This window comes from Salvelinus alpinus, chromosome 17 (assembly GCF_045679555.1).
Source record: "Salvelinus alpinus chromosome 17, SLU_Salpinus.1, whole genome shotgun sequence".
NCBI classification, from domain to species: Eukaryota; Metazoa; Chordata; class Actinopteri; order Salmoniformes; family Salmonidae; genus Salvelinus; species Salvelinus alpinus.
In genome coordinates, this window is record NC_092102.1 from 22,070,610 (window position 1) to 22,083,538 (window position 12,929).

At 42.0% G+C, this 12,929-nt stretch overlaps 1 protein-coding gene across 9 annotated transcripts in view; it reads right to left on the reverse strand.

Moving 5' to 3' along the window:
- LOC139542501 (calmodulin-binding transcription activator 1-like) overlaps positions 1-12,929 on the reverse strand; it is a 505,455-nt gene that overhangs the window by 469,167 nt on the left and 23,359 nt on the right. For all 9 annotated transcript variants that reach the window (XM_071347989.1, XM_071347995.1, XM_071347990.1 and 6 more), the window contains one exon: positions 11,833-11,936. In XM_071347989.1, the coding sequence (XP_071204090.1) occupies positions 11,833-11,936 (104 nt within the window). The remainder of the gene's footprint in view (positions 1-11,832; positions 11,937-12,929) is intronic.

A 12,929-nucleotide genomic window follows, 5' to 3' on the forward strand; every position in this document is an offset into this window, starting at 1 on the left:
TGATGTGATTTGGGTAGTAGGAAGTGAGAGTAGCCTATAGATTACATGCACTGACTCTGCAGGTCGGTCTGATGCACTCAGCGTAATGGAATAACAAACCTGTCATCAGTAGAACTGATGGCTCTCCTGCCATTTGATCCTTTCCACCCAGAGCTGAGAGAGAGCACAATGGCAGTTACTCTCTCTAACACAGACATGTAAATATTAGAGACCTACTACAACTCACTGAAACACGCAGCACACAGACAAGATGAAAGAACTCTGGAGAAGAAATCAGGATTAGAACTTTTTTCGTGTAAATAAACGTCCAATTCCATTACAAAACGGTTCCGCCCAAAAAACCCTGACCCAGCAATTTAGTGCGAAAAGGTAAAGAAATCTATTCCTCCATCCCTGAATAGCTTTGCACCTCAGTGAACACATGAGGGAAAAGGAAAAGAGACAGAAGATAAGCGTAAGAGAGGGAAACTAGTGCGAGAGAAAGAGTGTGGGGGGGAGAAAAAAAACGAAGACACAAGCTGGGTTCAATTTAGTCTTCTCACAGGAGGTGGAGTGACCTGTCTGTGCTACAATAGAGGTCATGCAATTTTGAGCGGGCACCCCTGTCTTCAGAGGAGGCCGAAGACCCCTGCCTTCGTGTGCACATCCAGGGGAAGAAACCAAAAGGTCCCTGTAGCGTGCAGGACTCCCTAAATGACCTTAATTGTGGGTTGCTAAAAAACAGGCTCGCCACACCACAGCTACACAATTGACACAGTAAGCTACAGCACTAGCAATCAGTAAAGCTATCAAAACATAGGGCAGAGTGCTACAAGGCCAGGCAAGTCGACCAAGGCATTGCAGCTGAGGCCTGCGCTTCTTCTGCACAAAGTATTTTCGTAATAATATGGATTTGGGGTGGAAATGTTCTCAAACCCCTAAATAACGTTAAACCCCAAGACCTAGTTAAAAGAACATGGATCCCCACTGTATCCAATGGTATTTCTCCCTTCATCTCAGCCAGTTAAAGCAGCAGTCCAAACTCCACCTGAGACCTGATCACCAGGCCCATTCACATTCACAACATGCACTGAACACCTGTTCATGGTGTAGAAAAACACTAACATTAAGGCATCTCGATTTGAAGAAAAAAGAATAAACAAACAAACAAACAGGCAAACATGACCTTTACTTTCCACTGATTGCCCCAGAAAAGCTAATGAACATTTCCATAAACATTTGCGATTCGGAGGGAGTCATTTTAATTACACTCTGTAGAGGAAGGATGAGGTTGGGCTAAGATAAACATTTAATCAGAACCGGCCTTGTGTTCGATTAGGTGAATTCTCCAAGCACTGATGTCCATAAAAACAACATTGACAGGCACTGGAGAAGAAAAAAATCTAATTTGTTTGTGCTGCAGCAATGACTGAAAATGCATTAAAGGGAGTCAAACACCTGGCTGTTTGATGAGGGCATGCCCAATCATCCTAATCAGAATCATCCTAATCCATCGGAGAAAGCTTTAATCCAGCCAATGTTGTAATGAGGTCAGGATATTCAGAGGGGGATTCACCAGCCTCAGCAGTAGGCAGCAGCACTAGAGAAGCTGCAAGCCATAGTAAAAAGGTTCTGGGAAGAACACAAACCTCACAGAGCTGAGTATCCAGGGCTATAGGAAGGACATCATGTAAATGAACCTCATTTAGCTTTCAGCAAGGTATTAAAAAATTGGTGATTCGTTAATGATACAATAAACTTCATCTGGATCAAACGGAAACAACATGACATTGGTAGCTAGTTTGTTTTGAAAGGAGAGAACAAGGAGAGACGCCTGCTCAGCTCTACTGCCATTGTAATCCTTTCATATTTTGTTCAATAAAAACATAAAAGTAATCATTACCGTTACAAAAGAACAGAGGAATGATGAAAACTGTATCTGATTGAAGCAATCTCCTGCAGCTCTCTTTGAAAGATTGTGCCTTGGATTCTCAAATAATAATAGTGGGGAGTTGTAGCAAACAAACGCCTTGGAAAGGGTTAACAGACATGACGTTCCAGCCAGAGATAAGGTTCTGAATGATTACACCACTGTATCCAATTGTCCTCATCATTATCGCTGCCTATCTCCTACTGTCAGTGATCGACTCCCAAGATTACCTCCCTTCCTCAGTCGTATGCATTTCATGACTCATTAGCTGTGGTTCTTCTGAGTCTGACCAGCACAGAATCGCTAGGCTAGCTGCCTCCCTGCCCTCCCTCCCAGTCGGTCTGATTCACCCACTGCCCAGTAGTATAGTGAGTGTGTCCGCTGAGTGTGTCCAGTCTCCAGTGAGGCTCTGGCTGGGTGCTGTCCTGAGAGGAGGCATATTGCATGCAGGCACCATGCCGTGCCACTGCCAGAGTTAGCGGCAGGCACTAGAGGATTATTACTGACGACAGGGGCATTCAATGTGTAGTGGGCCGACTGAGGCCTGAGCTGATACTGTCTTGTCTCTCAGAGGTTCAGCACCAGTTTAGAGGCAGCAGGCAGCTATGGGGCAGCTATGGGGGAGGCTTTGCTCACTGTGCCTCACAGTGCAGTTCTCAGAGTGCTGCTGTGTGGCGTTCATTAAGGACTGAGGGTGTCACACCAGCTTAGGTCCCCTGTCCCCTCTCGCCCGGGCTTCCTGCTGCTGTGTGGCGTTCATTAAGGACTGAGGGTGTCACACCAGCTTAGGTCCCCTGTCCCCTCTCGCCCGGGCTTCCTGCTGCTGTGGACCAGCGCTTCTGCTTTTCAAGACTCTTTTTGACTGAGGATCAGACGTTATTCCCCTCAATATGGCAAGTCTGATTGCGACATGTTTTCTAATGCATTCTGATATCTCACAAACAGAGGCATTCATCCAAAGTAACCATAATTGGCTTAAATGTATACAGATTGGTGGGTATTTAACAAACTATTTTGGAGACCAGTCCACTTAATTTACCATTGGATGAATACCAGGCCCAGACTTAGGACCCAGAGTTTCAACGAGAGCCAAAGAGCAAGAGATGCATTTAAAAAATAGCACTGCTACGTGGCATTGAAATTCTAAAACACATCTCCAGTCCTCCTACCTTCCCATGCTGAGGTAACCTAAACATGGAGGCAGTTCTGTTTGATCTGGGAAGGGATAGAAGCTTTAAGCCCTTTCTGTGTGAGGTGTCCTTCTTTAAAAAGATTTTAATCTCAACAGGAATGTCCGGCCAAATAGAGGTCATGGCTGCCAGAGCAGCCAGCAGACAATAGCAAGCAGTTGGTTGTGAACCTGAGAGGAATTCTGGTGAGGATTTGTTTCTCCTGGGCCTAGACTCATCTCAGTAAGCATTAGGAGGCAGGGTGCTGACTGAAAGAGCAATGACACAAAATGATACATGATTCGACTACAAGAAGGGGTGTGGCTCTGTGTGAAACAAACTATGGGAATAGCTTTAGTCTTAGCGGTTATTAAAGTATACTTTATGTAAATCAATATCAATGTCATGTAATGCAATGTATGTAAACTGCAATAAAAGACAAAATATGTAATATTTGTAATTCTCTGCAGCATTAGTCGAACCTGAGGTGCAAAACGTCCTATTCTTTGTGAAGGGTTCACAAATTATACAAGTCAAATATTTCCCTCCTTGAGAAAACACTGATTTCTGGCATGCCCGACCTAAGAGGAAACATACCTCCCTTTATTTCCGCTATGCTTAAATTGTCAAGCTTTGCCCCATATTTCCTCTTAATCTCACTTTGACAATTTAAAAGCTGAGCGCAGCGTGCATGCCTATCACCAGCTCTGAGAGAGGATGAGTCTGCCCCCTTCCTCCGCCCTCTTCCTGCCTTCCTTCCCTCGCATTTTTATCAGATTGGTTTATCTAATTTTCCAGTAAATGCTTGAAATGTATTACTTCATACCTTCTCCCCATAAACGTTAGATAAAAATGAATAGCTCGGCACTAACTGCCTTCACACCCTCGCTCCATTCCGATACACATTTGGAGAGGCAGGAGGGGAGAATCTCTTTCACCTCTAGAGGGATGACAAACACTTATTCAGCAACAAGGTAGAAGCCAAGAACTTTCCAACCTACCTATGAGGGATGAGGCCTTTAAATTCATACAGGGTTGAGACAGACATCTTTAAACCAGTATGATAATAGCTGCACACATCAGGATAGGTTAGGTTTAAGGAAAGTGTTTAGTTTGTGAGCAATCCTGCATTCAAGCTGAAGTGGTCATCAAAGGCGCTCTCTATCATAGTACCCAAAATGTTGAGAGTTTAATCAGAGGGGGAGAAAAACAACAAGGTTGCATTAGGCATGCTGAACCAGCGCCAGATATATGCAGAGAATTGATGAGGTGTCACTTTCGCTAAGAGTCATACAATCGCTGCCGACAAGAGACTGTAATCCCCTCCCTCCCCGCCTGCCACCATCGAGCCACAGCACAGAAAGAGACAGAGAGCTGGTTCCCTTCGCACGGTGCACATGAAAGAGAAACGCCCTTGATTTTAGGGAAGGTTGCCTATCTCCCTCCGTCTTCTCAACCCTGTAAAGTAGTGCTCTCCTAACACAACGTGCAACATAATTAGGTATGATGCTCTCTTTGCTTGTGGTATTGGAAAACCTGACATGAGGTACCGTACCTATCACATTAATCCTATAACAAAAATGGCAATATATTATGCTCTCTTAAAGTAACATCAGAAACACAACTGTGTCCGTTTATTAATGTGCTTGCATTGATGAAAGCAATTTCGAAATCCATTAATTCATTTAGACTGCTAGGAGAACTCTGCAGGTCAGACAGGAGAAGCAAGCTAAAACAGTAGCCTCAATTAGAAAACATGCTAGCGGATTATTTTATACTTGTTCATAACATGGCAAGGAAACAAAAGTGAGGCAGACTGAGAGAATGATAAATATAGATAATGTCTAATACAGAGATGATATTGTGTATGTTAATTCATGTGTAGACCTATTCAAATCAGCACTGCAACAATTAGGTTACTCCAAAGGGCTAAGGGATTAGGCTAATACAAAACAAATCATCTAAAACAGCAACAAAGACATTAGAAGTAAGGACTTCTGATGTAAATAAAAGTGACATCACTAATTTCAACACCACCCATATTTTGTCTTGAGGTACGGATCACATTAATAATTTACCATCATGTTTGCTCTGACGCTTCCAGTTGTTTTTCACTCAATTAGAAAACCAATGACGACAGTATTTCTGGCCCAAATTTGTTAATCAAAAGTACGGGTGGCTGGGTTTTGCACATTGCTTTAATTCCTTGTCATTATTAGTGGCAGTGACTTTGATCAAATCTTCACGCATATAATTCGATTAATTCACTCATTAACAACTAATTATCTCAATATCGAATTTCAATAAAGCCATAGGATCATTGATCTGAACTGATCTGCACCCCAAGGAAAAGTGGTGACAAAATTCTGACAAATTCTCTCAACTCTTGAAGCTTGACTGTAATACCAAAAACGGCTTCCTTCCCTCTCTGTCTCTATCTTGGCATTGTCATTCATTCTTTATACAGCATATTCAAGCACAAAGACTTGTCACTACATCACTTCCCTGTTGAGGGATCAAAATGCCTTTCTATTTCATAAATGCACCTTTAAGAGAAGATGGTTGACTGTTTGTCACTCCAGAGGTTTGGCGGTCCTGAGTTGATGTGGGAGTGACAGGTGAGCTATGACAGTGGGGCTGAGACCATCAGAAGGTCTCTCAACCAATCACTTTGCTCCACACTATTTTCTTTTAAAAAGTCACAGACTTAAAATGTAATTAATGAAAGGGATAAGAAACACTTTTAGCTAATAACTTTAGAATTATACAAATAAAACAGTGCTGCTTTTCTTTGCCTTGGCTCCTCTGACGATTCCGCTGCCTGTCGGTTAATGTGTTCAAACCACAACGTTTGCTTCATTGGGATCAATTGTATTAAGAATTCAGCGATGCCTTCCCCGGCAGCAGCTTTTGAATTTCCTTAGAGAAACTTCTGCAATTGCAATCATTCAAAATCCCTCCAGCTTCAGGCAGCAAACTAAATAATGTTTAGTTCCAGTCTCCCTGCTAGTCTCCACGTATGTAGACAAGAGAGACAATCCATACAACAAAAACAGATCATGACAAATAAAATGTGAAGATCAAGCAATACACTGTCTCACTTGCATAACATTTTAAAGTGGCTGCACTGGAAATAAATGAAATAATGTAAAATGCCTGGCCTATAGGTCAAGGACAAATGGCTTCTGTGATTTCTTTTCACACGGCATACAAATAATAACATTTTGCACTTTCATTTTCCGCGACAGAAAGCTAAACGAATTGTTATCTTTTCTTATTGGTGTGATACAATATATGAAATGTGAAACACCTCCAGGCTCTTATGCAGCCTATGTTAAATACCTTGTTATGTTGAAATTATGAGTTCTACATAATGCTGAATGAATATGTTGTGGAATATGCAGCCCTACTGAACAGGAACTTGTGTGACCGACAGTTACATTTATGGTTTAGGCTAAACAGGTATTCCTTTAATTAAGAATGGATAGTGTAAAAATAAACATAAGCTAAGCGATAAGACACATCCAACTTGATCCAGCTCTTATTCCACGGATACATACACTACATGGATACGCTACACTACAAAAGTATGTGGACACCTTCAAATGAGTGGATTCGGTTATTTCAGCCACACCCGTTGCTGACAGGTGTATAAAATCAAGCACACAGCCATGCAATCTCCATAGACAAACACTGGCAGTAGAATGGCCCGTACTGAAGAGTTCAGTGACTGTCAACGTGGCACCGTCATAGGATCCCACCTTTCCAACAAGTCAGTTTGTCAAATTTCTGCCCAGGTCAACTGTAAGTGTTGTTATTGTGAAGTGGAAATGTCTAGGAGCAACAAGGGCTCAGCCACGAAGTGGTAGGCCACACAAGCACACAGAACGGGCCTGCCAAGTGCTGAAGCGCATAAAAATCCTCTGTCCTCGGTTTCAGCACTCACTACCGAGTTCCAAACTGCATTTGGAAGCAACGTCAGCACAAGAATTGTTCGTCGGGAGCTTCATGAAATGGGTTTCCATGGCCGAGCAGCCGCACACAAGCCTAAGATCACCATGTGCAATGCCAAGCGTTGGCTGTAGTGGTGTAAAGCTCGCCTCCATTGGACTCTGGAGCAGTGGAAACGCGTTCTCTGGAGTGATGAATCATGCTTTACCATCTGGCAGTCCAACGGTCAAATCTGGGTTTGGCGGATGCCAGGAGAACACTACCTGCCCCAATGCATAGTGCCGACTGTAAAGTTTGGTGGAGGAGGAATAATGGTCTGGGGCTGTTTCTTATGGTTCGGGCTAGGCCCCTTAGTTCCAGTGAAGAGAAATCTTGCTACAGCATACAATGACATTCTAGATGATTCTGTGCTTCCAACTTTGTGGCAACAGTTTGGGGAAGGTCCATACAGAAATGGTTTGTCGAGATTGGTGTGGAAGAGCTTGACTGGCCTGCACAAAGCCCTGACCGCAACCCCATCGAACACCTTTGGGATGAATTGGAACGCCGACTGCGAGCCAGGCCTAATCGCCCAACATCAGTGCCCGACCTACCACTAATGCTCTGAATGAAAAGCAAAGTCCCCGCAGTGGCTGAATGAAAGCAAAGTCCCCGCAGCAATGTTCCAAAATCTAGTGGAAAGCCTTTGCAGAAGAGTGGAGGCTGTTATAGCAGCAAAGGGGGGACCAACTCCATATTAATGTCCATGATTTTGGAATGAAATGTTCGAGGAGCATACTTTTGCCCATGTAGTGTACGTGGAAATTGACTTGCAGGTTCTTATGTGTGTAGGTTGAGTGCTTTATTCAGACAGTGAGCATCATGGTACGTTCAAAGGTCATACTATCCTTAAGGAGCTCAATGACACGGTGCTCACAATGCAGAAGAAACCTTCAATTAGAATCTGCCGAGAACATCATGCTCTCCAAATTCCTTTCTACAGCAGCCAAACAGCCTCTAGACAAATTAAGACAATTAATATTTTACAGTGGCTTCAAAATGAATGCTAATGTGCTTTAGGAATACAGGGCTCTGGGCATGTACATTATGAAAATCACAAGCTTAACTGTTAAAATGTTTGTGTTCCGTGACATGCTACATTTTTTATCATACATTTTTCCTCTATGTCTTACTATTGGCCGCTAGACTGGAGGGCCAAACAAAAAAACTGGAAATGGGAAGCTAAGCAACAGGAATAAATTAAGTTGAAAATCTAGTGAATATAATTCTATCAGCTGCAAAAGCGGTGTTGATGTTGGAACCTAAATAAATATAAGCATGTGATGCTACACATAAGACAATTTAGATAGATCATTTTGAGATAATATGTACTTTGTCAGCATAAACAAAATAGATTTAACAATGCAATTTGGGGGGGTTAATTGTTCCTTTGCTAACTAATTTAAAACAGTTATGCTGAAGTTATGTTGAATTATAAAAATGTGAGTAAAAAAAAAAGTAAATTCGAGAATTTATACCATGTATGCGCAAATATAGGCCTGCAGAATGACAGATTTTGTGTCTGATGTTAAAGGGTAGGAAGCATGAGTTTTTACTCACCAAAGTAACAACATAGTGTGGTCAAACACTTAGTAACTTAATTTTAGTCACAATCTGGTTACCTATAACTACAAACATAGTTATGTTGTTTTTTTTTACATATTTATTAACTTATTTCCGGATATCTTTAAACTACCCACAATGACTATTTCTCAACGTCATATGGAGAATCTACTCCATGTTAGCAAGCTCGCTATTGGATTAGCTGACTCTCCCTCAGCTGGTGAAACGGCCTCTCCCTCTGAGGTGCCTTCTTGGCTTTTCTTTGGTAGCTAACTCAGCTAAGTCTCCGCTCTCTCTACTTTATATCTGCTGGTTTATTTTGTGTTCTGTGGATTCCTGCCTTTGCTAGACTAGTTGGTGTTGTTCTCTGGCTTACTACTTAGCTATGTCAACCATGGTGGTTGGCTAGCTAGGCTAGTTAGTTATTTTAGCCTGCTAGCTAGACTAGCTAGCTAACGTTAGCTAGCTGGCTTGCTTGCTGGCTAAGATAACCGCATATGCCGATAACATTATTTGATAACTGGTTAGATGGTGTCATGTATTTCTAAAACTTTGGATTACTTTATGTAACTGTAAACTAGGTGTTGATAGCAACTCATGCAGTCACGTAAAGTTAACAGGCTGGTAGGTCTAACGTTAGCAGGCTAGTAGGGCTAACACTCGCAGGCTAGTTGGCTAGCAACCTTGCAAGATGATTTGTAACAGTAAATTCATACATTTTTGCTTTTAAGTTGGCACATTTCTTTTATTAAAACCTGTAGCCATGTAACTCCTTGTGGCGGGCCAGGTGCCTGCAGGCTGACTTCCGGTCGTCAGTTGAACGGTGTTTCCTCCGACACATTGGTGCGGCTGGCTTCCGGTAAGCAGGCTGGTGTTAAGAAGCGTGGTTCGGCGAGTCATGTTTCAGAGGACGCATGACTTGACTTTCGCCTCTCCCGAGCTTGTTGGGGAGTTGCAGCGATTAGACGAGATCGAAATATAAATAAATAAACAGTAGTCATGAGTGCAAACGATTTGGTTTAATTTGAAGTTGTACATTTTAAGTTATTTTTTGGGGAGTTTACATTATATGGAATAGGCTGGCTTGCCAGAAGATACTGACCCTACCATTACGCTTGTTTACAATGAGCTGCACTGGGGTCGGAACACAATCATGGTTACATTAAGACACCGTGGAGTCGGCACGTGATATGGGTCGGAAAACATACCTCAATGCAAGGATGTGATGTGCCACTGTATTCCAACTTTTACCTTTATCCACACTGATACATCGAGAAAATTGAAATACTGCTAGTTTTTCCAGAAACTGAACTTTTCACCCTTATACTAGCTAGCAGTAGCCAACACAGCCATTTTGGAATGGCAGTGTCAGTCAATCAGCTTCTTTTTTGTTCAACGTGATGTGCCATTCCATAACAGCTGCTGTGACTACTGCTAGATAGCATGAGGACGAAAAGGGCAGTTTTCCAGGAAAACTAGTAACATTACAATATTCTCGATGGAGCAGTGTGGATTAGGTTTGTGAACTTTAAACGTTAAACTGTTTAAACGAAATTGGGATCCTTAATGTTAAGAAAAATCCCAAACCGAAATATTATTTTTTTTCTCCCACAAAATGTTAATCACAGTGCAGTTATCACAAAACATATTATTTTCTGTGTTATAGCCTAACTAGTTGACAGGCTATAAAGGCCTGGGGAAAGTTGTTTAATTTAAATAAAACCAGAGAGGAAGAGAAAAACTTTAGTCTACTTTGGTGAATTTGCGAGACATATGCACACCAGGTTTTTTCTGCCTGCCCACTCCTTTCTCTCCTTCCGTTGTGTCGCTTAGGGTGTATTCAATACGCAAATTCTGTTACAAAACATTTCTTAAATAGAAGCAAATGCAATGAAACAGGAAGGGACTTACCTGAATTTGTCCAATAGAAACTCTTGTTTTAGTTGCAAAACGGAACTGTTTGGACTAATGATTACACCCCTACTCTTTCTCTTATCTAATGATGTGAGTTTGTTCAGTCTTCGATCTGTTGCGTGTAGAACATCCTAGCCTATTCATTGATGATAGGCCCTCCTTTACTGAAGTTGCAGGACATTGCAAGCCAAGAAATTACAAGATACACCATTCCATTGCGAGATACAGCTTTTGATTGCTTTTTAATAGGCCAAGTACACATTTCTGACTGTATGCCTGGTGGCCGACTTGCCTACACTGTGCCCATACTCTCTCTCTCTGTTCCTCGCTAGCTCGCTATGAAAGACGCAAGTGTCTTGGAAGTACGCCAAACAATCAGTCTTCTCAATTCCAAAAATACTGAATCTTAGGTGTCAATTCCTTGCAGAATCTAATCTTGACACTCAGAAATGGGAGTCGACACCGAGAGTCAATGTGCTAGAGTCGAGGAATAAATTATTTTGGAATCAACTCTCCACCACTACATCGTCATCATTAAAAGTTGGGAAAATGTCAGAGAAAGGCAAGCGACAGCAGCAAAGTCCTGTACGCCAATACTTTAAAAAGTTAAATGACAAGGAAATGCAAACTTTGCGAGGTGGAATTGAGATACAGTAATGGTAGTACAGGTGCAATGCTAACCATCTGAAAGGGACGCACCGTGAGACCCGAACTGTTGCAGGCAGCAGCGCAGCTGCATTATGGATTCATGTGGAAAATGTTTATTATTGTTTTAATGGAAAACTGCAACAAAAAAAATGCTGTTTAAACGTTAACATTTGTCCATTTGTCACATCCTTAGTGTGGACAAAGGTACAATTTGGAGTATTGGCATATCCCATCCTTGTAGTGAGGTACGTTTTCTAACCTATATCTCATGCCGGCTCCACAGTGTCTTAATGTAACCATGATTGCTTTCCGACCCCAGTGCAGCTCAGTGTAAACAAGCGTAACGGTAGGGTTTGTACGTTCTGGCATGCTTGCCGGGTCCTCCATATTATGTCACATGCCGCAAAAACAATTTCCGGCATGAATTCGGGATTCTGATAGGTTTGATGTAATAACACAAGAAATAGACACATTTTCTGTCATTTTTCATTGGGACTTTTGATGCGTATACTAATGCAAATCCATATGTTACATGTGGTTACATTTATGCTACCTACCCTTAAGAATGAACATAATGTGTTTTTACATTGTATCAGAAACATTTGCAACGATAACCGCGAGGAGAAGAAGGGCCCATACCTCATTGGTGTTCCACCTGTGTCTCTCCTTTGGCAGCGACGAGCATTTTGGTAGACATTCAAGCAGCTTTTTGGGCAGGTATATTTTCAAATGTCCATGTTCATCTGCAAAAAGAGAAAGATGTGTGTAAGTGCATGCGTGCTCCTTTTGCTCCTTGTGAGACCTGAGGAATCAGAACTTTGTCAGAGACAATGTTGAATTAGCCCAGTTTCAGAAGACAACGGTGGTGCCGTTATGGTACAACCCACCTCACCAGGTAATATCACAACAATCCATCTTTGGACAAAGGCAAAGCCCATTTCTGTTATCCTAAAAAGGACACAATGGCAAGTCTGCCTAGAACAACACTGTCCACTGTTTCAGTGATTCAAACTGCAAGCTAAAGTGGTACAACACTCTCACACAGGCCCAAATGCCAGTGGATGAGAAAAAAAGGAAATACAACTTGTTCTGTAGTGCAATTACAGCTGGGTTGTATATCAAATGCTTCCCTGGCCTGATCCCTGCCTCATCTTACTCTCTCCACAGTTTCAAAGGGCATGGGAGCACAGTCAAATCACTGTCATTCACCCTCATTGTTCTGAAGCGGACTTTCTAAATTGCAATAACACTGTCTGTAGAGGTAGCCTATCTGGGAAACGGCTTCAATTACACACAACTTGTTATTATCTGTCGATTATATGTCCGTCTCCCATAACTTTACATTTGACATCAATATTTCCATATCCACAAAGAGAACCATGGGGCCTAATGCACAAAATGTAAACGCCCAATCATACTACTCTGTCTATGATGTGAGAAGCTGTAGGGCTTCATGCCTTGAATACCATAATTATGTGAATTATTCAAAGAAAGTAACCATGTAAAGCCCATTGCTTTACCTGGTTACACTACATCTTACATTTCACAATCATACCACATGGATAATGTAGCAAATTCAGTGCAGAGTAGACATACTTAGATACAATCATGCATTAGGCCCATGCTATTCAAGGTCCTATTGTTCATTCAAATTATATTGCCTCCTCATTCCTGCTATTCAAATATACAGATGGCATTTCATCCAACACTTAGGTGTGTGCAAATGCTATTTGTCT